The sequence below is a fragment of the Phacochoerus africanus genome, chromosome 8, assembly GCF_016906955.1.
Source record: "Phacochoerus africanus isolate WHEZ1 chromosome 8, ROS_Pafr_v1, whole genome shotgun sequence".
NCBI lineage: Eukaryota > Metazoa > Chordata > Mammalia > Artiodactyla > Suidae > Phacochoerus > Phacochoerus africanus.
In genome coordinates, this window is record NC_062551.1 from 69,965,654 (window position 1) to 69,987,841 (window position 22,188).

Below are 22,188 nucleotides of genomic sequence, written 5' to 3' on the forward strand. Positions count from 1 at the left end.
TAGAAATTAGGACAATGAATTTCACAAGGGAGTGAATATCAGTAATTGTTGTATCTTCCGTCGAGGAAGAACACAAAAATGCCATTGTTTATTCCCTACCATGCCTTTTCCACACTTGGCTCTTGGAATGTGAATTTAGAGTTTCAGAAATGTGTCCTGTTTGATGCTAGTGTTCTTTTTAATGTGTTGCACTCCTTTACCCCTTACATTGTGTAATTTAAAGCTGCAAACGAACTTTCAGGAGTTAGTTCCTGCTGCAGTGCAATGAGTTAATGATCCAGCTTGTCTCTGTGGCATCACTGGTTTGATCCCCAACCTGGTGCAGTGGGTTAAGAAATATTCACCCCAGGGAGTTCCCTGGTGGTCTAGTGGTTAGGATTTGGTGTTTTTACCACTGCAGCCTGGCTTCAATCCCTAATCTGGTTATGAGCCCCAGCTCACTCTTAACCAGCGGAAGGAGAAAGAAGGGTGCCAGGTGCCCATGCTGGTACCATAGCGCCGCCCTGCAGCACTCTTGCCTCTGAGACAGAGCGGAAGAAGCATCTGCCTGGGAGCCCCAGGCATGTCAGTCAGGTCGGCTGACTGGGGGCTTAGGTTTCCACGTCTCTTTTTGTAAAAGAAAGTGACGATCTCTGAGGCCCCTTCTGGCTCTGAAATGCTGTGGACCTGATGGAGAGTTGCCACTCATACTGGCTTCTCACCACTGAGCTGCCATCAGTCCCTTCCCTTCTGCATGACCGGGAAGCAGTGTCTCCCTCATTATGGGAGACACCAGAGGGAGCACCCGTGTCGCAGGCAGCCTCTGTGTTCAGGCCACTTGAAGTTGGGGGCGGGGTTGCTGCCTTTGGAGCATTGACAGGGAACTCTCCAGAGCCCCTCCCAAGGGCTTCCTAAAGATGAGTGCACTCAGGTCCCACAGGAGAGGAAACCAGGACAGAGGGTGCTCCAGGTGGAGCTTCTTATGCTACAAATTATTTGTCACTTAGCTGGATTTTTTTTTTTTTTTCTTTTTAGGGCTGAACCCACGTCCCATGGAGGTTCCCAGGCTAGGGGTCAAATCGGAGCTACAGCTGCCAGCCTACGCCAGAGCCACAGCAACGCCAGATCCAAGCCAGAGTCTGTGACCTACACCACATCTTACAGAAACGCCAGATCCTTAACCCACCGAGCAAGGCCAGGAATTGAACCTGAGTCCTCATGGATGCTAGTCAGATTCATTAACCACTGAGCCGTGATGGGAACTCCATCCACAAAATTATTGATAAAAGTGTAATGACCCCTCTGTATCCAGGTCTCACCCCTGCAACTAGGCCAAGCTCCCTAATGGCATTGCTTCCTTGCGTTAGGGAGGAGAGGTATGGAGGGGGTGAAGTTTACCCTAACGTCCACGCCACTCGTTGCTGGACCAGAGTCAGACCTTCATGTGCCAGGAGAGTGCTTCCACTACAGGTGCACCCGTCATTCCCATCCATGACTTTTAGGAGAAGCAGGCCCACATTTTGGCCCTGATTTTATGATTTTCTTTACCAGTGTCAGGTAGAAGGGGACAAAAAGGGCCCAGATGGGGCCAAATAACTTTCTCTCGTCTTTCCAGAGATAACTTTGGTCCTAGTCTAGAAGAAAGACCTCGGAATTGTAGAGGAGAAAATTACTCCTTCTCCCACGGGCAAGTTCAATCTCTGTCCACTTCAACTGAAATGCAGCTCTATTCCTAATAGATGACCCTTGCTCCAACTGGCCAAAAGCCATACCAACCAGTACAATGGCTAAAATTATTATTAGTTACTTCTGTGACTTTCATTTTTAGGCCAACATCTGGGACAGTAAGATTTTAAGGATAGGAAGGAAATATAATTTCTCCATGTCCTGTTCCCTTAGTCATCTGGAGTTCAAACAGATTTCCAGGCTCCAGAAACCTGGGCAGAGGTCAAATTTAGGGCCCTTTAAATGGGAATATATGTCTAATCACAGGATTTGATATCCCCCTGTCATATTCCACCAAAGAAATCAATGCTTCCTAGTTAAGAGAATCAATAGCCTCATTCTGGGCAAGGCAGTGCCACTATGGTTTCTCCATTAAAATGGCATTTCTCCTTTGGAAAGGTCAGAGCCATTCATTCAGCAAACACTTATTAAGCACTTTCCAGGCACTGTGCTAGGCCCTGGGGCTGCTACAGATGTGAATGGGATGAATGTGGTCTCTCCCCTTGAAATGTTAATTAAAAAGGTGGTAAGCAAAGCAAAAAAGGTAATTATGATAATTATGAAGGAGGTAAGCAGAGATGTGATGCAGTGTAAATGTATATCAGAAGCCTGTTCTGGGGAGTGTTCCCATGGCACAGTAGGCCAAGGATCAGCGACTTGGGTCACTGCTGTGGTATGGATTTGATCCCTGGCTTCGGGACTTCCACATGCCTTGGGTATGGCAGAAAGAAAAGAAGGAAAGAAGGAAGAGAAAGAAAGAAGGAAGGAAGAAAAAAAAGAAAAAGAGGGAGGAAGGAAGGAAAGGAAAGAAAAGGAAGGAAAGAAGGAAGAGGAAAGAAAGAAAAAAAGCAGGGAAAGAAAGGAAGAAAGAAGTTTCCATTGTGGTATAGTGGAAATGAATCCAACGAGTAACCATGAGGTTGCAGGTTTGATCCCTGACCTTGCTCAGTGGGTTAAAGATCTGGCATTGCCGTGAGCTGTGGTGTAGATCGCAGACATGGCTTGGATCCTGCACTGCTGTGGCTGTGGTGTAGGCCGGCAGCTGTAGCTCTGATTCGAACCCTAGCCTGGGAACCTCTGTATGCAGCAGGTGCAGCCCTAAAAAAAGCAAAAAGAAAAGAAAGCTAGAAAGAAAGTGTGCTGTTCTGAAAAGGTGACTCAAGTTTTTGAAAGAGATCCAAATATTTCTCTGTCCAACTTCTCAACTAATGGAAAAATAAGAGAAACAAGCAGAGCACCAAAATAGCACATTTATTACTAATAAAATCCAGGCTAGAAGTTGTAGCTATAGGTGTGAGGGTCAAAAAGGGACTGGTAACCGCGACAGATGGTGTTTTCCAAAACGGCTATTATGAAATCTCCCATCTCACATGTGACATCAGGAGACGAAGTCCCTGTTCCCTCTTTTTGCATCTGGGTGGACTTTTGACTCTGGTGGAAGTGGATGTGGATGAGCAGAGAAGGGAGAAACCCCAGTGTCTACTGGGTTTGGGGCTTGAACAACCAGGTGGCTAGTGGTACAATGGATGGAGATGAGGAAATCTGAGGAATAACTTTGTTTTATGCCATCTTGATATGTTACATTTGGATGTGCTAAGACATCCGAGTGGAGACATCAGGTAGGCAGTGAGCTCAGGGCTCAGGACTCAGGCTGCCTGAGTTTGCTAGTTTGCTTGTTTTGCTTTTTAGGGCCACACGCATGGCATACGGAGGTTCCCAGGCTAAGGGTCGGATCAGAGCTGCAGATGCTGGCCTACACCACAGCCACAGCAACATCAGATCCAAGCTGCATCTGTGACCTACACCATAGCTCACGGCAAGGCCAGATCCTTAACCCACTGAGTGAAGCCAGGGGACAAACCCGCAACCTCATGTTTCCTAGCCGGGTTCGTTAACCGCTGAGCTACAAAGGGAACTCCAGGCTGGCTGAGTTTGAATCCAGACTCTTCGGCCAACTGTGTGATCTTGGGCAAGTTACTTAACCTCTCTTCATCTCGGGCTTTGCCTCTGTCAAACGGAGATGGTAAAGGAACTACTGGAGAGGTAGCATTTTGTGATTAATGGTCATACACAGAGTAATCGCTCAATAAATGCTAACTGTTAATATATTTGAGTCTGGAGCTCAAGGGAGAGATCAGAAAAGTCTTGGAGCCAGCCTGGCTAACGTTATAGGTTAGCCCACACCCCCGACCACCCACTCTTTTGCCTTTCTCTACTGTCAAGGTTGAGGCTAGAGGCTAGATTCCCCCAGGCTCCCTCACAGTTAGACGGAGCGTATGACACAGTTTTGGCCAATGAGTGTAAGAAATGGGATGGAAAGATAGTGGCAGGTGGTGCCGTACACCGTCCTTCTCACCTCCAGTGTGGAAACACAGCAGCCAGCCCTTGACAGAGAGGTCACTGGCAGGAATGGAAGGCCAGGAGAAGGCAGAGATGCCACCCTCGTCATAAGGAGTTGCCAAATCAGGACCAGCAACTGCTTATCCCAGGACTGCTTGATAGGTAAGGAGAAGAGGAAAATAAGCCCCTATTTATTGTGACCACTAGAGTTGGATTTATTTATTTATTTGTCTTTTCTAGGGCTGCACCTGTGGCATATGGAGGTTTCCAGGCTAGGGGTCTAATTGCAGCTGTAGCCAGCGGCCTACACCACAGCCACAGCAACAAGGCATCCCAGCCGCATCTGCAACCCACACCCCAGCTCATGGCAACGCCAGATCCTTAACCCACTGAGCGAGGCCAGGGATCGAACCCATTACCTCATGGTTCCTAGTCAGATTCGTTAACCACTGAGCCACGATGGGAACTCCTAGAGTTGGATTTTTAAAATGTATTTATGTATGTATTTATTTCTTTACGGCCTGCCCCTATGCAGCATGCAGAAGTTCCCAGCCAGAATCAAACCCGCATCACTGCGCTCACCGGAGTCACAGCAGTGACAAACCCAGATTCTCAACCAGCTGAGCCACCAAGGAACATGTAGAGTTGCATTTATTGGCCTATTATTTTGCAGCTGACACCGTAATGAAGGCCATGCCTTTGAAAGCGATCCCTTGGTCACTAACACGTAGGCAGAGAAAAATGTGCGCTCTGGGAATGTCCCCTTCGGAGTTCAAGCAGAGGCGAGGGAGCCCGGAGGAAGAAGGAGGTGTTTCCAGGGGAGGGCGCAGAGGGCCAGGAGCGCGAGGCTAAAGAGGCTGGGCGAGGAGGGGCTTTCTAGGAGTGCCTGGGCCCCTGGTCCCCCGCTCAGCTCCTGCGCGCGCGGTCCCCTCGCGACCCCGCCCCGGCCCCGCACTTGCCACCAAGTCCCCGCCGCCCACGCGCCCGTGCAGCCGCCAGCCCCGCCATGCCCGCCGACCTCAGCGGCACCTGGAACCTGGTCAGCAGCGACAACTTCGAGGGCTACATGCTGGCCCTAGGTAGGGCTGGAGGGGCCGTGCAGGGACCTCGGGCTCCCATCGCGTCGCGGTGTCAGGGCGGCGGCGGCGGGCGGTGCTGCGTCTCCGTCTCCCCGTCTCCCCCTCTCCCCTCGCCCCGTCCATCGGTCCCCTGAGTCGGCCTGCCGGTCTGCCCGTGCCCCCGACCCCCAGCCCCCGTCCGTCGTCTATCCGTCTGCCCGTCGCTCTCCCGGGTAGTTTACCAGTCCTCTAGTCCATCCGCCTGTTCCCCCATCCTCCGCTCTCCCCCACCCTCCTGCCTGGCCATCTCCGGGTCCCTCCTGCCCTGTCTGCCATCCGCCCTCCTTGTCCTTCCTTCTCCCTGTCTGCCGGTCTCTCTGCCTGTCCTGCCGTCTGTCCGCCAGTGTCCCCGTCCGTCTCTACCCCGCGGCCGAGGTTCATTCTCCACCGCGGACTTGCAAGCAGGCGGGCGCTCAGGTGGCGCGGACCACCTACACGGTAGGGGTCTGCCAGAGTGAAGGGGTCCCCCCCTCCCCGGCCCGAAGACCTTTTCCGGAGACCCTCGCCCGGCAACCACTTTATCGCGGGGCTCTGGGCGACTGGCTGTGGGTTTCCGAGTCCAGTGGCCGCCCCAGGGAGGTGCCGCCCCAGGGAGGTCCCGCCCGGCAGCATCAGCATCCCTGGAGCTGGGCCATCCTGAGTCGGGTCTCCAGGTGACTCTGTGCCCGCTTGAGTTCAGAAGCCACCTAAGACATCATGAGCTTTCTGGTTTCCTCGTCCCTCGAGCGCTTGACGGGGATAAGAAACTCAGATGCTTTAGAGGCCACTACCCCTGCCTCCTCCAGGGGCCAATTCAGCCTGGAGGGCCGTGGGTCCACGCCTGGAGGGGTCGCTTCCACCTCCCCCTGCCCAGCAGGTCTCCCCCCAGGTGAGGAAGGAGGGAAAGGCAGAGGGTCTCCAGGGTGTGTTGGGGGGCGGGGTGGTGGGCAACGGAGGCTCTGACCAATGCCCCTCCTTCCCAGAGGGTACTTCTTGCGGTGCCAGTAGAACGCCTCCCTTCTGTACTGATTCTCCGTTTGTGCTGCCCTCAATCTAATTCTTCCGACTTGGTGGTTCTGAGCACCTACTCTGTGCCAAGCGCTTTTGCCTAAACGTCACCCATCAGGTGCACTTCTGACAGCTGGGCCAGAACTGCTGTTCCTCTTTGGGCAAAGGCAAATCTGCTATGAATTCTTCCCTTGGTACCTGCAGTCACACCTGCACAAGGTGTTTCTGGGTGGGTTAATAATAAGTGCTGAAGTTATATTTTCTAGCGGGGGTGGTGGGACCACCTAGACCTGTGCCCATTCTGGCATGTGCCCCCTCAATACCAGGTGTATCTGGTATTTGTTAGCAGACAGGACCCAAGCACAGAAAAGAGAGCATTTGATCCAGATGTGTAGAGAGCTTCCTTTAGCTGAGACTAAAAGGGGCTCCTCTAGCTTCTTCTTTCTTGCCAAATAATAGCATTGAGAGATGCTTTCCATTTTTCTTTAAGAAAACTTTACTTGGCTTGACACTTTTAATTTCCCTGGTATTTTTATCATCGTTAATATTTCTAAACCTGTACTTTATGGAACACTAAATCCATGCAAATATCCCTGTGCTTAATTAAGCTTGAAAAATGCTGGTGGAATACATTCCAAGCTTTCTTTACTGCAGGACTTCTCAAAGCCTTTATTTTTTATTTTTTTTACTTTTTTATTTTTATTTTTTGGCATTTCTTGGGCCGCTCCTGCGGCATATGGAGGTTCCCAGGCTAGGGGTCTAATCGGAGCTGTAGCCACCAGCCTATGCCAGAGGCACAGCAACGCAGGATCCGAGCCACGTCTGCAACCTACATCACAGCTCACAGCAACGCCAGATCATTAACCCACTGAGCAAGGCCAGGGATCGAACCCGCAACCTCATGGTTCCTAGTCGGATTCGTTAACCACTGCGCCACGACGGGAACTCCTCAGAGCCTTTAATATGGCAAGGTGCCCTGTGAATTTTCAAAGGATTGGAAAGAGAAGTTAACACTGAATTTCCTAAAATATAACTTCAACACTCATTAACCCACCCAGAAACACCTTGTGCAGGTGTGACTGCAGGTACCAAGGGAAGAATTCATAGCAGATTTGCCTGTGCCCAAAGAGAAATAGCAAAGCTCTAGTTTATTCCCAACATCAAATCCATCAAGAAATTGTCCAAAAGATAAGTTGGAGCTAAACTGACTTTTGTTAATAAAGTAACAATTTTGAAAGTGCAGCTTTAATCCAGGAGAATATTTTCCAGAATTTGACAACCTTTTCAATGCCCTTTGGTTTAAGCTCCATTTATCTTTTTCAAAACTGTCTGATACTGTTCCTTTGGGTGGTGTTTAATAGCAAGTGGTCTGTAATGCAGTGTGGTCTTTTTATGTGATGTTTAGATACAAGACTGATCTCAGCGGTCACCCCAGAGTTCTGAAAGTAAGATGATTGGATTCTGTGGCTTTCTCAGATGTCAAAGATCTTTAAACAGTGCCTTGCCAAGTTGCTCCATCCGCCTGTCTGTGAACCACTTATGAACTCATCATAAGAGTTGTCTTGTGCTGCAGCAGGAAAAGGATCTGGCATTGTCACTGCTGTGGTGCAGGCTTAATCCCTGGCCCAGGAACTTCCACAAGCTGCAGGTGCAGCCCCCCCAAAAAAGCCAGCAATCTGGGGAGAAGGCGGACTCATGTCCCAAAAGCAACTCCAAAGTTTCTCCTCAGTCATGAAAGTTTTTACAAGGAAAAAAGGGAAACAGTATCAGTTAATCATGTGGGTAGAAGGTCAGTTTCTTCATCATGTCTCCATTTTCTGCAGACCTGCTGACTTCTCCTGATCTTCTGCTGGATGCTATTCCTTTGCCGATGTTGTCTGCCTATACATTTGCCAAGGTGGCAGCTGGTGGTAGAGGTCTAGTCATTTTTTAACTACTTAATTCTTCATTCCGATGTCTTTTAATTTAGGGAAAGGGTCAACAGCTTAGGCAAGGTATTGCATGCATGTAATAGAGCAAGTGAAGAGTGCGGTTAAATGTTACCCAGTGATCTCACTTTGATAATTAAGGTTTAAGGGGAACAGAAAGAGGCAAACAGGAAAGGGGCAAAAGAGCTGCTTACAGGACTGGACTCTGTTTTGTTGCTGAACTATTGTTTCTTCCCTTAGGATCATTGATTACTAAGACCTGTTCAAGGGCAGGCATCATGGCCAGGCTGAGGTCATCAAAGGGCTTAGGACAAAAATGGCTTCTCTTATGTCAAGAAAGCCATGCCTGGTTCTCTTTCTCTGGGGACCCCCCAACTTATCCACTTACATTAGCATTTTCTACAATAGCTGAAATCAGCCTCAAACCTATTGCCAGTTGCCAACAAGCTGGGAAGAAAATGATTTGCACCCATTGCTGTTATGTGGCAAACGCTCTCTTCTGCCTTCTGTGGGTAAGGAACATAGACTCCAGGGTCAGTGCATTTTTCTCTGGGCACGATAGGGGCTCAGGTCCAGATGAGTGCAGTCTTGTTACGCACAGACCAGCAGCATCTCCTTAGAATGCAGACCCCTGGGCCTCATTCCAGATCCCAGATCTATGGAGTCCCATTCTGCATTCAACCAGATTCTTAGATGATTCTGAAGCTGAATAGAGCCCCACAGGGTCCTGGGTACCATCCTTTCTGCATCCCTCCCTGCCGCCCCCTCCCCTTTTTTGCCATGTTTGAGGCATGCAGAAGTTCCAAAGCCAGGGATCAAACTCATGCCACAGCAATGACAACACTAGATCTTTTTTTTTTTTTCTTTTTGTCTCTTTAGGGCTGCACCTGCAGCATATAGAAGTTCCCAGGCTAGGGGTCAAATCAGAGCTGCAGCTGCCAGCCTATACCACAGCCACAGCAACATAGGGATCTGAGCCATGTCTGCGACCTACACCACAGCTCACAGCAACGCCAGATCCTTAACCCACTGAGCGAGGCCAGGGATCCAACCTGAATCTTCATGATTGCTAGTCAGATTCATTTCTGCTGAGCCACGCAATGGGAACTCCCAATGCTGATCCTTAACCTGCTGCACTGCCAGGAAACTCTGGTATCCCTCCTTTCTTGTTTGTAGGAAATAGGCCACATTCACCTTCCTTGACCTTCCCAGAGTTTCAAAGAGCAGATTTCAATTGCTTATCAGGGAAGGGAGGGAATGAAGAAACAAAGGAGCATCAGGAAACTGAAGTGCAGGAGTTCATATATGGTTTTTCATACTGGGAGAAACAATAGTATATCATGCATGTAGATGGGAATTATTGGTTAAGAGGGAAAATTTTGAATATATAGGGAAAAGTAGATTCTGTATACTATTTTCTTTTTTTTTTTTAAGGGCTGTACCTGAGGCATATGGAAGTTCCCAGGCTAGGGGTCAAATAGAAGCTGCAGCTGCCAGCCTACACCAAAGCCACAGCAACGTGGGATCCGAGCTACGTCTGTGCCTATACCACAGCTCATGGCAACACCGGATTCCTAACCCACTGAGCAAGGCCAGGGATCGAACCCAAATCCTCATGGGTCTCAGCTGGGATTGTTAACTGCTGAGCCACCAAGGGAACTCTGATTCTCCCTTTAAAACTGTTCAGGGTCCAGCAGACTCGAGTTAATTTTTGGACACCTGTCCACCATCTCCCCAGGTTTGCCAGCCTCCTGAATAAAACAACCTTAGCTTTTTTTTTTCTTTTTGTCTTTTTGTCTTTTCTAGGGCTGCACCTGAGGCATATGGAGGTTCCCAGGCTAGGGGTCTAATTGGAGCTGTAGCTGCCAGCCTATGCTAGAGCCACAGCAATGCGGGATCCAAGCTGTGTCTGTGACCTACACCACGGCTCATGGCAATGCCAGATCCTTAACCCACTGAGCAAGGCCAGGGATCGAAACCACAACCTCATAGTTCCTAGTCGGATACGTTAACCACTGTGCCACAACAGGAACTCCAACTTTGTTATTCTTACCAGCACTTAGCTCTCGAATATTGGCTTTCGAGCAGTGTCGACCTGCCACGGGCACAGACTCCTAGGCTGGCTTGCCAAAATTGTTACTGAACGCACAGTGAGGCCTTATAAACTGAAACATCAGAGTTTGGAACAGAGAAAAGTTTATTGCAGTGCCAAGTGACTTGTGCTCAAAAACCCCTAACTTGCTGATGATTTGGGGGGAGAAGTTCTTAAAAGGCAACATTTGGGGTGAGGACGGCAGGGTGTTTGACTTTCTTCAGATTGGCTGGTGGGAGGGAAACAGAGCAGGGCTCCCAGCATCTTGTGTTCAGCTTAAAGTTACCCTTGGGGGGGCCTTGGTTCCTCCGGAAGAACTCAAAGATAATGCTCTGTCTATTCCTTTTTTATTTTTAGGGCGGCACCCACAGCATATGGACATTCCCAGGGCAGCGACTGAATCTGAGCCACAGCTGCAACCTACACAGCAGCCGCAATGCCAGATCCTTTAACCCACTGTGCCAGGCCGGGGATGGAACTGCGCCTCCAAAGTGACCTGAGCCGCTGTAGTCCAATTCTTAATCCACTGCACCACAGGGGGAACTCCTTCCCTCTTGTTTCTTGATTGTTCCTCTTTTGTTTCTTCAGTCCCTCCTTTCCCTGATAAGCAACCAGAATCTGCTCTTTGGAACTCAGGGAAAGTCCAAGAGGCCATGAAGCCTATTTCCTGCCAACAAGAAACAGGGGTCAGGAGTTCCTGCTATGGCGCAGTGGGGGTTGGCGGTGTCTCTGGAGCACTGGGACGCAGGCTCCATCCCTAGCCCAGCACAGTGGGTTAAGGATCTGGCGTAGGTCGCAACAGCGGCTCGGATCTGATCCCTGGCCCGGGAACTGCATATGCCACAGAGCAGCCAAAAAAGAAAAAAATAAAAATAAACAAAACGGGATGCAGAAAGGATTTGTGCCAGGCTGGGCCCCACGGGGCTCTACTCCATTTCAGCATGCCCCACAGCATCTCTTTTGAGGGGGAATCACTCCTTTGTGACTCAAGCTGATCTTGCGCTGCCCAGCATGGATCTGATTGATAACTGCTCTTTTCTAGTTTCTGCCAAACTGCACGGAGAAGAAAGGTACCTCATCCTCTGGGCACTGAAGAACTTTGCTTGTGTTCTCAAGTCGGGAGGAGCTAGCCTGGGGGGTGGGAGTTCTTGGTGGACCACATAGAGGCCAAGGAAGACCCCCCAGTGTGAAGCTCTAGGTGGGGAGGAAGCCTCTGCTGATGCCTGCAGGGCTTGACCATCTGGTCCAGGATGCTTTAATCTCATTATGAACTTCAGAAAGTAGGGATGTTACCAACTTGTCCAAGGTCACCACGTAAGCTGGGATTTAAAGCCTGTGTCTCTTGGGTCCAAAACCCACATTGCCTCAAGATTAGAAGTGGCTTTGGGATGAAGGGTTAATGTGAACAGTTTTATTTTATTTTTTTGTCTCTTTAGGACGGAACCAGCGGCATATGGAGGTTCCCAGGCTAGGGGTCCAGTCGGAGCTGTAGCTGCCAGCCTACACTACAACTCACGGCAACACCAGATCCTTAACCTACTGAGCAAGGCCAGGGATCAAATCCACATCCTCAAGGATACTGGTCGGGTTTGTTAACCACTGATCCAGGACAGAAACTCCCAGTTGAAGATTAGAAAAGTATGTTTGTGTTGGCCTCTTTGAGATCCTGCCCTAAAATATATATTTTCAAACACAACACTTGTAAGTAACGGTGTGTGCATTATTCAGATCTTTTATTTATTTATTTATTTATTGTCTTTCCCACACCCGAGGCATATGGAGGTTCCCAGGCTAGGGGTCCAATTGGAGCTGTAGCTGCCAACTTATGCCACAGCCATGGCAGTGCCAGATCCGAGCCGCATCTGCGACCTACACAGCTCACAGCAACACCAGATCCTTGACCCACTCTTGACCCACTGAGCGAGGCCAGGGATCGAACTGGCAACCTCATGGTTCCTAGTCAGGTTCGTTAACCACTGCACCACGACGGGAACTCCCAGATCTTCTTTTCCTTGCTGGAATGTCTTATTTCCTACTTAAAAAGCTGATGGTATGGGAGTTCTCTTGCGGGTTAAGGATCCGGCATTGTCACTGCAGACATGTTGTGTGGCACCAGTTTCATCCCTGGCCTGGGAACGTCTGCGTGCTGTGGGCACAGCCAGAAAAACAAAAACAAAAGCAAAAGACACCAGCCTTGCAACCAGAAATCTGTTAAGTGACAATCATACTATGTGGTAGTATAAATTGTAAATTTACTAGCAACAAATTATCACAGATTGTAAAGGCATAACTGACATAAAGTAATAATCTAAAGTTTGGTTTCTTGTTTGTTTTTTGGTTTTGTTCCACATCCAGAATTGAGTGTAAAAAAAGTCAGTGAAAACCTTTTTTTTGGTTGTTTTTTGTTTTGTTTTTTTGTCTTTTTAGGGCCACACCCATGGCATATAGAGGTTCCCAGGCTAGGGGTCAAATTGGAGCTACAGCTGCCAGCCTACACCATGGCCACAGCAATTCGGGATCAGAGCCACGTCTGCAACTTACAGCACAGCTCACGGCAATGCCACATTCTTAACCCACTGAGCTAGGTCAGGGATTGAACCTGAGTCCTCATGGATCCTAGTAGGATTCATTAACCACTGAGCCATGATGGGAACTCCAGTGATAACTATTTTAAACTTGGCTTGGCCCTATTAATAACAGAATAAATATTTTAAGGGTTTAGCCTCAGGGCTTAAATATTGCTGAAAACAAGACTGGATCATTTGCATCTCACGCTAAAAACTTGAGTTGTATGTTAAAAAAACTTTTTCTTGGAGTTCCTGTTGTGGCTCAATGGGTTAAGGACCCTGCATTGTCTCTGTGAGAATGCGGGTTCAAAGCCTGGCCGATCCTAGGCCATCATTTAATGGGTTAAAGATCTGGTGTTGCTGGGAGCTATGGCATAGGTGGCAGATGTGGCTCAGATCTGGTGTTGCTGTGACTGTGGTGTAGGTTGGCAGCTGCAGCTCTGATTCGACTCCTAGCCTGGGAACCTCCATATGCCTCAGCTACAGCCCTAAAAAAAAAAAACAAAAACAAAAACATTATTTTGTTGTTTTTCTTTTTTGTTAGAGGTTTTTTTTTTCATCATTGTTCAGAAACTGTTTAAATGCTGCCTTCATTTGAAGTGTAACTGCATAAAGGAGAAAGAGGAAGCATTGTTGATACTGAAGCTGATTTGGGACCTGAGTCCTGTCCCCTTGTCTTCCTTGTCCTCTTGTCAACCTTTGGGGGGAGGAGGGGGCTTCCCAGAAGTGCTTCTGCCGTGCCTGGCTTCAAGTCCATTACCTAAGGCACAGCCAGCTAAAATGAATCTTCCCTGAAAGCCATTCAAGCTTTTTAATCAGGCTCTGGACCGCAATTTGCCAGGATAGGTGTCGGCGTAGGTCCAATTTTGGCCGGAAATGACACTGAGGTGGTAAGAGAAACACTAGCCATCAAAAGCAGTGATTTTGAGGGCAGCCACCAAATTCTTTCTAAAAAATTATTTTTAAGGTATTGACTTTGCCACTCGTAAGATAGCCAAGCTGCTGAAGCCACAGAAAGTGATTGAGCAAAATGGGGATTCTTTTACCATCCACACCAACAGCAGCCTAAGGAACTACCTCATTAAATTTAAAGTTGGAGAAGAATTCGATGAGGATAACAAAGGCCTGGATAACAGAAAATGCAAGGTAAAAAGTCTGGAAAGATTCTTTTTTGTCTTTAAACCTTATTTTTTAAATTGATGTCTAATTGATTCACATCATTGTTAGTTTCAGGTGTATAGCACAGTGATTTTTTGTTTTATTTTGTTTTGTTTTTTGTCTTTTTAGGACCACACCTGTGACATATGGAGGTTCCCAGGCTAGGGGTCTAATCGGAGCTGTAGCTGCCGGCCTACACCACAGCCACAGCAACACCAGATGTTAGCCATGTCTGCGACCCACCCCACAGCTCACGGCAACGCCAGATCCTTAACCCACTGAGCAAGGCCAGGGATTGAACCTGCAACCTCATGGACAGGAACTCCCACACAGTGATGTTTTATATATATATATATATATATACTTTTTCAGAGTCTTTTTTCCCCTCATAGGTTACTACAAAATATTGAGTATAGTTCCCTGTGCTGCACAGAGACAAAAATTAAAGCAGACTTTGAGGCTTTCAGGAGCCCCCATTGTGGCTCAGCAGTAATGAACCCAGCTAGCATCCATGAGGACGCTGGTTTGATCCCTGACTTCACTCAGTGGGTTAAAGATCTGGCGTTGTTGTGAGCTGTGGTGTAGGTTGCAGAGGTGACTCAGATCCCACCTTGCTGTGGCTGTGGCGCAGGCCATTGGCTGCTGCTCCAAGTCTACCCCTAGCCTCGCAACTTCCATATGGCACCGGTGCAGCCCTAAAAAGACGAATAATAATGACAATAACAACACAGGTGTTTAGTTTTTGCAAGGTTAACCTGGCACTCTCCCTGGTAATACCAGAGGATGCTAAGAGTTCCCACTGTGCTGTGACGGGATCAGCTGCTTCTTGGGACCGCTGGGATGCAGGTTTGATCCCTGGCCCAGCACAGTGGGTGAAGGACCTGGCATTACTGCAGCTGTGGCTTAGGTCAAAACTGCAGCTTGGATCTGATCCCTGGCCTGGGAACCCCATATGGCACAGGGCAGCCAAAAAGAAAACAAACAAACAAAAAAAACAAAAAACCTGAGGATGCTGCCAGAGCAAATCAATATTTTCTCCCCTCGCTCTCACAGAGCTTGGTCACCTGGGACAACGACAGACTCACCTGTGTGCAGAAGGGGGAAAAGAAGAACAGAGGCTGGACCCACTGGATTGAAGGGGATGAACTCCATCTGGTACTTGCCCCATTTTGTCCTTTTTTTGTATGAGATTACTAAAGAAAATGTTAACCAGGAGACGGTGACCAGCAAGCCTACCATCCCAACACTTTTTTTGGGGGGGTGGGGGCTGCACCCGAGGCATATGGAAGTTCCCAGGCTAGGGGTCAAGTCGGAGCAATGCAGGATCCAAGCAGCATCTTCGACATACATCACAGCTCATGGCAATGCTGGATCCTTAACCCACTGATCGAGGCCAGGGATGGAACCTACAACCTCACGGTTACTAGTCAGATTGCTTCTGCTGTGCCACGTTGGGAACTCCCAGACTTTTCATTAATAGAAAAATATATTCCAGGAGTTCCCATTGTGGCTCAGTGGGTTAAGAACCCAGTGTAGGTTTGGTGAGGATGTGGGTTTGACTCCTGGCCTCACTCAGTGGGTTAAGGATCTGGTGTTGCTGAAAGCTGCAGTGGAGGAAGATGTGGCTTGGATCACGTGTTCCCATGGCTGTAGTGTAGACCGGCAGCTGCAGCTCTGATTTGACCCCTAGCCTGGGAATTTCCATATGCTACAGGTATGGCCTTAAAAAAAAACAAAAAACACACAAAAAAACCCACAATATATGTATATATTTTCCAAGTTTCTAAATAATTTTCCTGTTGAATTCATCATGTGTTTGTTGAATACGTATATAATAAAGGAGCCAACCAGCTGCGTAATATTCCATAAGGTCATGGACTCTCCTTTTAGCAAAACACTTTCTTTCTTTCTTTCTTTTTTTTTTTTTTTGGTCTTTTTGCTATTTCTTGGGCCGCTCCCGCAGCATATGGAGATTCCCAGGCTAGGGGTCTAATCGGAGCCGTAGCCACCAGCCTACACCAGAGCCACAGCAACTCGGGATTCGAGCCGCGTCTGCAACCTGCACCACAGCTCACTGCAACGCCAGATCGTCAACCCACTGAGCAAGGGCAGGGACCGAACCTGCAACCTCATGGTTCCTAGTCGGATTCGTCAACCACTGCACCACGACGGGAACTCCGTGAAACACTTTCTTAGTCTCAGTGTCCAGGAATATTGTTTCAGGATACCCTCTGCTATTTTTTTTTTCTTTTCTTTTTCCCGTCTTGACCATACCCTTGGCCGGCATATGGAAGTTCTCAGGGTCAGGGCCAGGGATGGAATTCAAGCTGGAGTTGCAACCTAGGCCACAGCTGCAGCAATGCCAGATCCTTAACCCACTGCACCAGGATAGGGATCGAACCTGAGCCACCACTGCCGCAGCGGGAGCTCTGGCTATTTCTTAAATTCACAAAAATAGAGCTTTTTGCATGCATGGATTTATGCCCTTAGGAAGGATTCACAGACGGTATCAGTGTTGTCAGTGCTGAGACTTCACTGCCTCTTCCTACTTTGTTGCCTTACTCACTTCCAAAAGCATGTGTCAGCATATGCTTCCAGCACTTCCAGCCCACACAAGTTCCAGCTCAATCAACCTCATCGATAATTTCCTTTTTCTTTTTTTTTTTTTTTTGAGTTCCCTTCATGGCTCAGCAGTTAAGGAACCCAACTAGGATCCATGACGATGTGGGTTTGACCCCTGGCCTCAATCAGTGGCATTGCCCTGAGCTGTGATATAGGTCACAGATGAGGCTCCGATCTCCCGTGGCTGTGGCTATGGTGTATGCCAGCAGCTGTAGCTCCGATTTGACCCCTAGCCTGGGAACTTCCATATGCCGCAAAGCAAAAATATGCTGAAAAGAAAAAAAAAAAGTTGAATTCATCCTTCTTCAGCATATCCTAAAACTCAGATGATAGAAAGACCTTTGCTTTTTGTTATTGTATTTATTATTTACTTATTTATTATTATTATTATTATTTTTCTTTTTGCCTGCACCTGTATCGTGTGGAAGTTCCTGGGCCAGGGATGGAACCAGAGCTACAGCAGGTGACTTAGTCCTTAACTACTAGGCCGCAAGGGAACTCCAGAAGAACCTTTGCTCTAAGGATGCACTTGGAATGATTCTTACATGACATGGCACAATAAAACATTTGGTCTTTGTAAACCCCCGAAATCTCTAGAATAATAAGAGTGCCTTCTGGGAGTTCCCACTGTGGTGCAATGGGATCAGTGGTGTCTCTGGAGCACTGGGACATAGGTTCAATCCCTGGCCTAAAGAATTAAGGGTTAAAGAATCTGTCTTTGCCACAGCTGCCGTGTAGGTTGAAACCATGGCTCAGATCTGATCCCTGGTCTGGGAACTCCATATATGCCACGGGATGGCCGAAAAAGAAGTGTCTTCTGTATGCTAATAAGATGACTGGTGGCTAGGGCCCCTAGATAGATTCAGGATGGGGGCTGTCCCCAAGAAAGATCAAGACATGATTGGGAAATTGGGGAGACTCCGTTGTGGCGCAGTGGAAATGAATCCGACTAGGAACCATGAGGTTGCAGGTTCGATCCCTGGCCTCGCTCAGTGGCTTCGCGTTGCTGCGAGCTGTGGTGTAGGTTGAAGACACAGCTCAGGTCTGGTGTGGCTGTGGCGTAGGACATCAGCTACAGTTCTGATTGAAACCCAGCCTGGGACCCTCCACATGCCACAAGTGCGGCCCTAAAAGGACAAAAGACAAAAATAAAAATAAATTAAAAAAAAGAAAGAAAATTGGAGCTTTCAGCCCAGCCCCTGACCTGTGAGAGGAGAGGGGCTGGAGATTGAGTTAATCACCAGTGGCCAGTGATTTAAGCAATCATGCCTATGAAATGAAACCTCCATAAAAACCCCTACATAAGGGGGTTCCGAGAGTTTCCTGGTTCATGAAAATATTGAAGTTCTGGGAGGGTAGCCCCCGTGGAGGGTCCTGGAAGCTCTGCTCCCCCACCCCATACCTTCTCCTATGCATCTCTGCTGTTTGGCTGTTCCCATTGTATCCTTTATGATAAACCTACACCTGTGAGTACAGACTGTTTCTGTGAGCCATTCTAGCCGATTATTGAACCCAAAGAGGGGGTTGTGGGAACCCCCAATTTACAGTGGGTGGGTCAGAAGCCTAGGTGGTGTGGGACTTGCGATGGGTGTCTGGAGACACTAAGCCTTTAGCCTGGGGGAGGTCTGCTTTAGCTCTGGGTCCTTAGTGTCAGAACTGAATTAAATTCTTGGCCATCCAGCTTGGCATCAGAGAGTTGGGGACCTGGGATTCCAGTGTCAGAAGAGTTGTGAGTAATAATGATAATAAACCACACGCCAACTGGTCTTCTTTCTTCTTTCCTTCCTCCCTGTCTCTAGGAGATGTTCTGTGAAGGCCAAGTGTGCAAACAGACATTCCAGAGAGCTTGATCTATAGCCAACCGCAGGGTCCACGTGTGGCTACAGTTTAATTTGGAGTTATATTCCAAATGAACAGATGCGGATTCGTCCTGGTTTGCTGATGGGGCTTTGTGGTCAGAGAGATGTCACACAGGCTGCACTGGAAGCCATTTGAATTGTGAGAAAGCTTAGCTTCAACAAACCTGTCCAGGGAGTTCCCGGGTGGCCTAGTGGTTAGGATTTGGCACTTTCAGTGCTGTGGCCCAGGTTCGAATAAATAAACAAACCAGTCCAATGAGTCTGACTTTTTCTTTCTAAATTTAGTATATCGGTCTCCTTATTTTCAGAAATATTTGAAAGCTTTCTAGGTGTATCACGGACACACCAAGGGGCAAGTTGCAATTCCTGCCTTCAAGGTCTGGTGAGGAAAACGGATGAAGCACGTGGTCTGAACCACGGTGAGAAGAATAGGCATCTACATGAGCTCAGGAGAGACAAGCCTTACATCTGGGGATGGGCAGGTGATCTTTATTTTTATATGTATTGATTTATTTTTCTTTTTAGGGCCGCAGGTGTGACATATGAAGTTTCCAGGCTGGAGGTCGAATAGGAGCTGCAGCTGCCAGCCACAGCCACAGTAATGCCAGATCCAAACTGCATCTGTGACCGACACCACAGCTCACGGCAACATTGGATCCTTAACCCACTGAGCGAGGCCAGGGGCCGAACCTGTGTCCTCATGGATACTAGTCAGGTTCATTACCACTGAGCCACAACTGGAATTCCTGGAGGTGATCTTTAAGCTGAGACCTGAAGCACAGGTAAGCAGGAAGCATCCCGAAGCATTTGAGACAAAATGATAGGAGCAAGTTGGAGGGACCTTTGAGGAACTGAAAAGATTGCTTTAGTTGCAGCAGTCGGTGGGCTGGGTGGGGTCGGTGCGGAGACACGGCAGGGCAAACTGGCATGACAGTCAGGGGCCCTGCCAGGAAGAAAAGACTAGTGCACAACTTCTTAAGGTGCTTATTTTGGCCCTAGTTATAAAGGGCTCAGAAACTAGCCTCCAGGACGGGGGATTTTGTTTCGGTCAAGAGAGGTCCACCAGGGAGGGCTGCGCGGATTTTTCGGATCCGCTCTTGGAGCGGGGGCTGCCCCGCCCCAGGAGGGAGGGGCCGATGTCAGGGTCCACGCAGAGCGCCCAGCACGCTTCGCAGGAGCCTGACCGGTGGGAGGGGATCTGCGCTGAGGCTGCTCATTCCCCTCCGTTGCTGCTGGTCCTCGTGTGCCCGGCTCCTCGAGGAACTGGCCCTCTGGGGGAGCAGCAGTGAAACAGACGAAATAGAGGAATAGAGGGGATTCCTGCCGACGCGGGCTCCGCCAGCCTGAGAAGCAGAGGAAGGCTTCTGGAGGGACCGGAGTTTTCTAGGGAATGGTGTGCGCTGCAGAGCCCGCGCCGTCCGAGATGCCCAAGCACGGGGAAAGGGCCGGAGAGCCAGGGAGGAGAGGAACCCCGCCCCACCCCAGGGATGAGCAGTTGCGGGGGGTGGGGGCATGACCGCCTAAGAGGGGGGACAGGAGTTCCCGTCGTGGCGCAGTGGGTAACGAATCCGACTAGGAACCATGAGGTTGAGGGTTCGGTCCCCGCCCTTGCTCAGTGGCTTAAGGATCCGGCGTTGCCGTGAGCTGTGGTGTAGGTCGCAGATGCGGTACGGATCCCGCTTTGCTGTGGCTCTGGCGTAGGCGGGTGACTACAGCTTCAATTCGATCCCTAGCCTGGGAACCTCCATATGCCGCAGGAGCGGCCCAAGAAATAGCAAAAAAAAAAAAAAAAAAAAAAGAGGGGGGACAGCCCCTGATGCTGCAGACACTGCCGAGCAGCAGGGGAACCCCCTGCGCCCCCTTCTGGAGGAGCCTCACATCCTTTTTTCCCCAACCTCTGGGGAAGGAGGGGGCCCTTGATGTCTTGTCTTTTCCTTGTTTTTTTCTTTCTTCTTTCCTTCTCTTTCTTTCCTTTTCTTTTTTTTTTTAAGGGCCGCACCGAAGCCACATGGAGGTTCCCAAGCTAGGGATTGAATCAGAGCTGCAGTCGCGGGTCTACACCGCAGCCACAGCAACGCCAGATCCAAGCTGCATCTTCTACTTACACCACAGCTCAGGGCAACTCAGGATCCTTAACCCACTGAGCGAGGCCAGGGATCAAACCCTCATCTTCATGGATGCTAGTCGGGTTTGTTAACCGCTGGGCCATGATGGGAACTCCATCTCCCTTTTTGTTTTTAATGGGTTTAAAAAATTATGGTACACTATACATAACATAAAATTACCATTTTAACTATTTTCCAGTTCAGTAGCACTGAGTACAGTCACATTTTTTTTGTGTGCAGCTGCCACCACCGTCCATCTCCAGAACTTTTTCATCTTCCCAGACTGAAACTCTGTCCCAATTAAACAGCTCCCCATTCCTCCTCCCGCCAGCCTGTGGCAACCTCCATCCTACTTTCTGTTTCTGTGAAGAATTTGATGACGCATATGTGTGGGATCATATATTTGTCCTTTTGTGTCAGGCAAATTTTATGCAGCATGAGTCAAGGTTCATTCACGCTGTAGCCTGTGATAAAAGTCCTTCCTTTTGGGAGTTCCCTTTGTGGCTCAGTGGTTAAAGAACCCGACTAGGATCTATGAGGATGCAGGTTCGATCCCTGGCCTCGCTCAGCGGGTTAAGGATCCAGTGTTGCCATGAGCTGTGGTGTAAGTCACAGAGGAGACTTGGATCCTGAGTTGCTGTGGCTGTGGTGTAGGTCGGCAGCTATAGCTCTGATTCAACCCCTAGCCTGGGAATTTCCATGTGTGGTGGGTGTGGCCCTAAAAAGCAAAAAAAAAAAAAAAAAGAGAGAGAGAGAGAAGTTCCTTCCCTTTAAAGGCTGAATAATATTCCATTGCATTGTACAGATAGACCACACTTTCTGTATCCATTCATCTCTCAATGGACATTTGGGTTGTGTCCACCTTTTGGCTGTTGTGAAAAATGCTGCTGTGAACACAGGTGTACAAATATTTGTTCGAGTCCCTGCTTTCTACTCTTTCCAGTACATACAGAAATGGAATTTCTGAGTCATATGGTAATTCTATGTTTACCTTTTTCTTTTCTTTTTTTTTTTTAGGACCTCACCACAGCATATGGAAGTTCCCAGGCTGGGGTCAAATGAGAGGTGTAGCTGCCAACCTATGCCACAGCCACAGCAACGCAGGATCCAAGCCGAATCTGTGATCTACACCACAGCTCATGGCAACGCCAGATCTTTAACCCACTGAGCAAGGCCAGGGGTCGAACCTGTGTCCTCATGGATGCTAGTCAGATTCGTTTCCACTGAGCCACGACAGGAACTTCTTCGTTTAGCTTTTTGAGGAACTACCAAGTGTGAACCACAGCAGCTTTGGCATTTGACATTCTCACCAAAGGTGCACAAGAGTTCCAATTTCTCCACACTGTTACCAACACCTGTTTTCTGTTTTGTTTTGTTTTGTTTTGATACTAACCATGCTAATGGGTACATTTAAAACATTGTGGTGGAGTTCCTATTGTGGCTCAGCGGGTTAAGAACCAGACTAGTATCCATGAGGATTCGGGTTCCATCCCTGGCCTTGCTCAGTGGGTTACAAATTCGGTATTGCCTCAAGCTGCAGCTTAGGTCACAGATGTGGCTCAGATCTGGCATTGCTGTGGCTGTGGTATAGGCTGGCAGCTACACTTCCAATTCAACCCCTAGCCAGGGAACTTATATATGCTGGGAGTGCAGCCCTAAAAAGACCAAAAATAAAACAAAAAAAACCCCACCCCCCCAAAAAAAAATA

At 48.7% G+C, this 22,188-nt stretch overlaps 1 protein-coding gene across 1 annotated transcript; it reads left to right on the top strand.

Annotated features, from left to right (window-relative positions):
* The first annotated feature begins 4,860 nt into the window (after positions 1 to 4,860).
* On the top strand, positions 4,861 to 18,591 carry RBP7 (retinol binding protein 7). The gene is made up of 4 exons (XM_047793399.1): positions 4,861 to 5,123; positions 13,704 to 13,882; positions 14,948 to 15,049; positions 18,316 to 18,591. Exons 1-4 carry the CDS (start codon positions 5,051 to 5,053, stop codon positions 18,364 to 18,366), a joined length of 405 nt encoding a protein of 134 aa, XP_047649355.1. The 5' UTR covers positions 4,861 to 5,050; the 3' UTR covers positions 18,367 to 18,591.
* Positions 18,592 to 22,188: the final 3,597 nt, after the last annotated feature.

Coding starts and splice junctions, on each gene's coding strand:
- RBP7 (XM_047793399.1), top strand. CDS start 5,051: ATGCCCGCCGACCTCAGCGGCACCTGGAACCTGGTCAGCAGCGACAAC. Junction 5,124..13,703: donor GGGCTACATGCTGGCCCTAG/GTAGGGCTGGAG, acceptor ATTATTTTTAAG/GTATTGACTTTGCCACTCGT. Junction 13,883..14,947: donor TGGATAACAGAAAATGCAAG/GTAAAAAGTCTG, acceptor TCGCTCTCACAG/AGCTTGGTCACCTGGGACAA.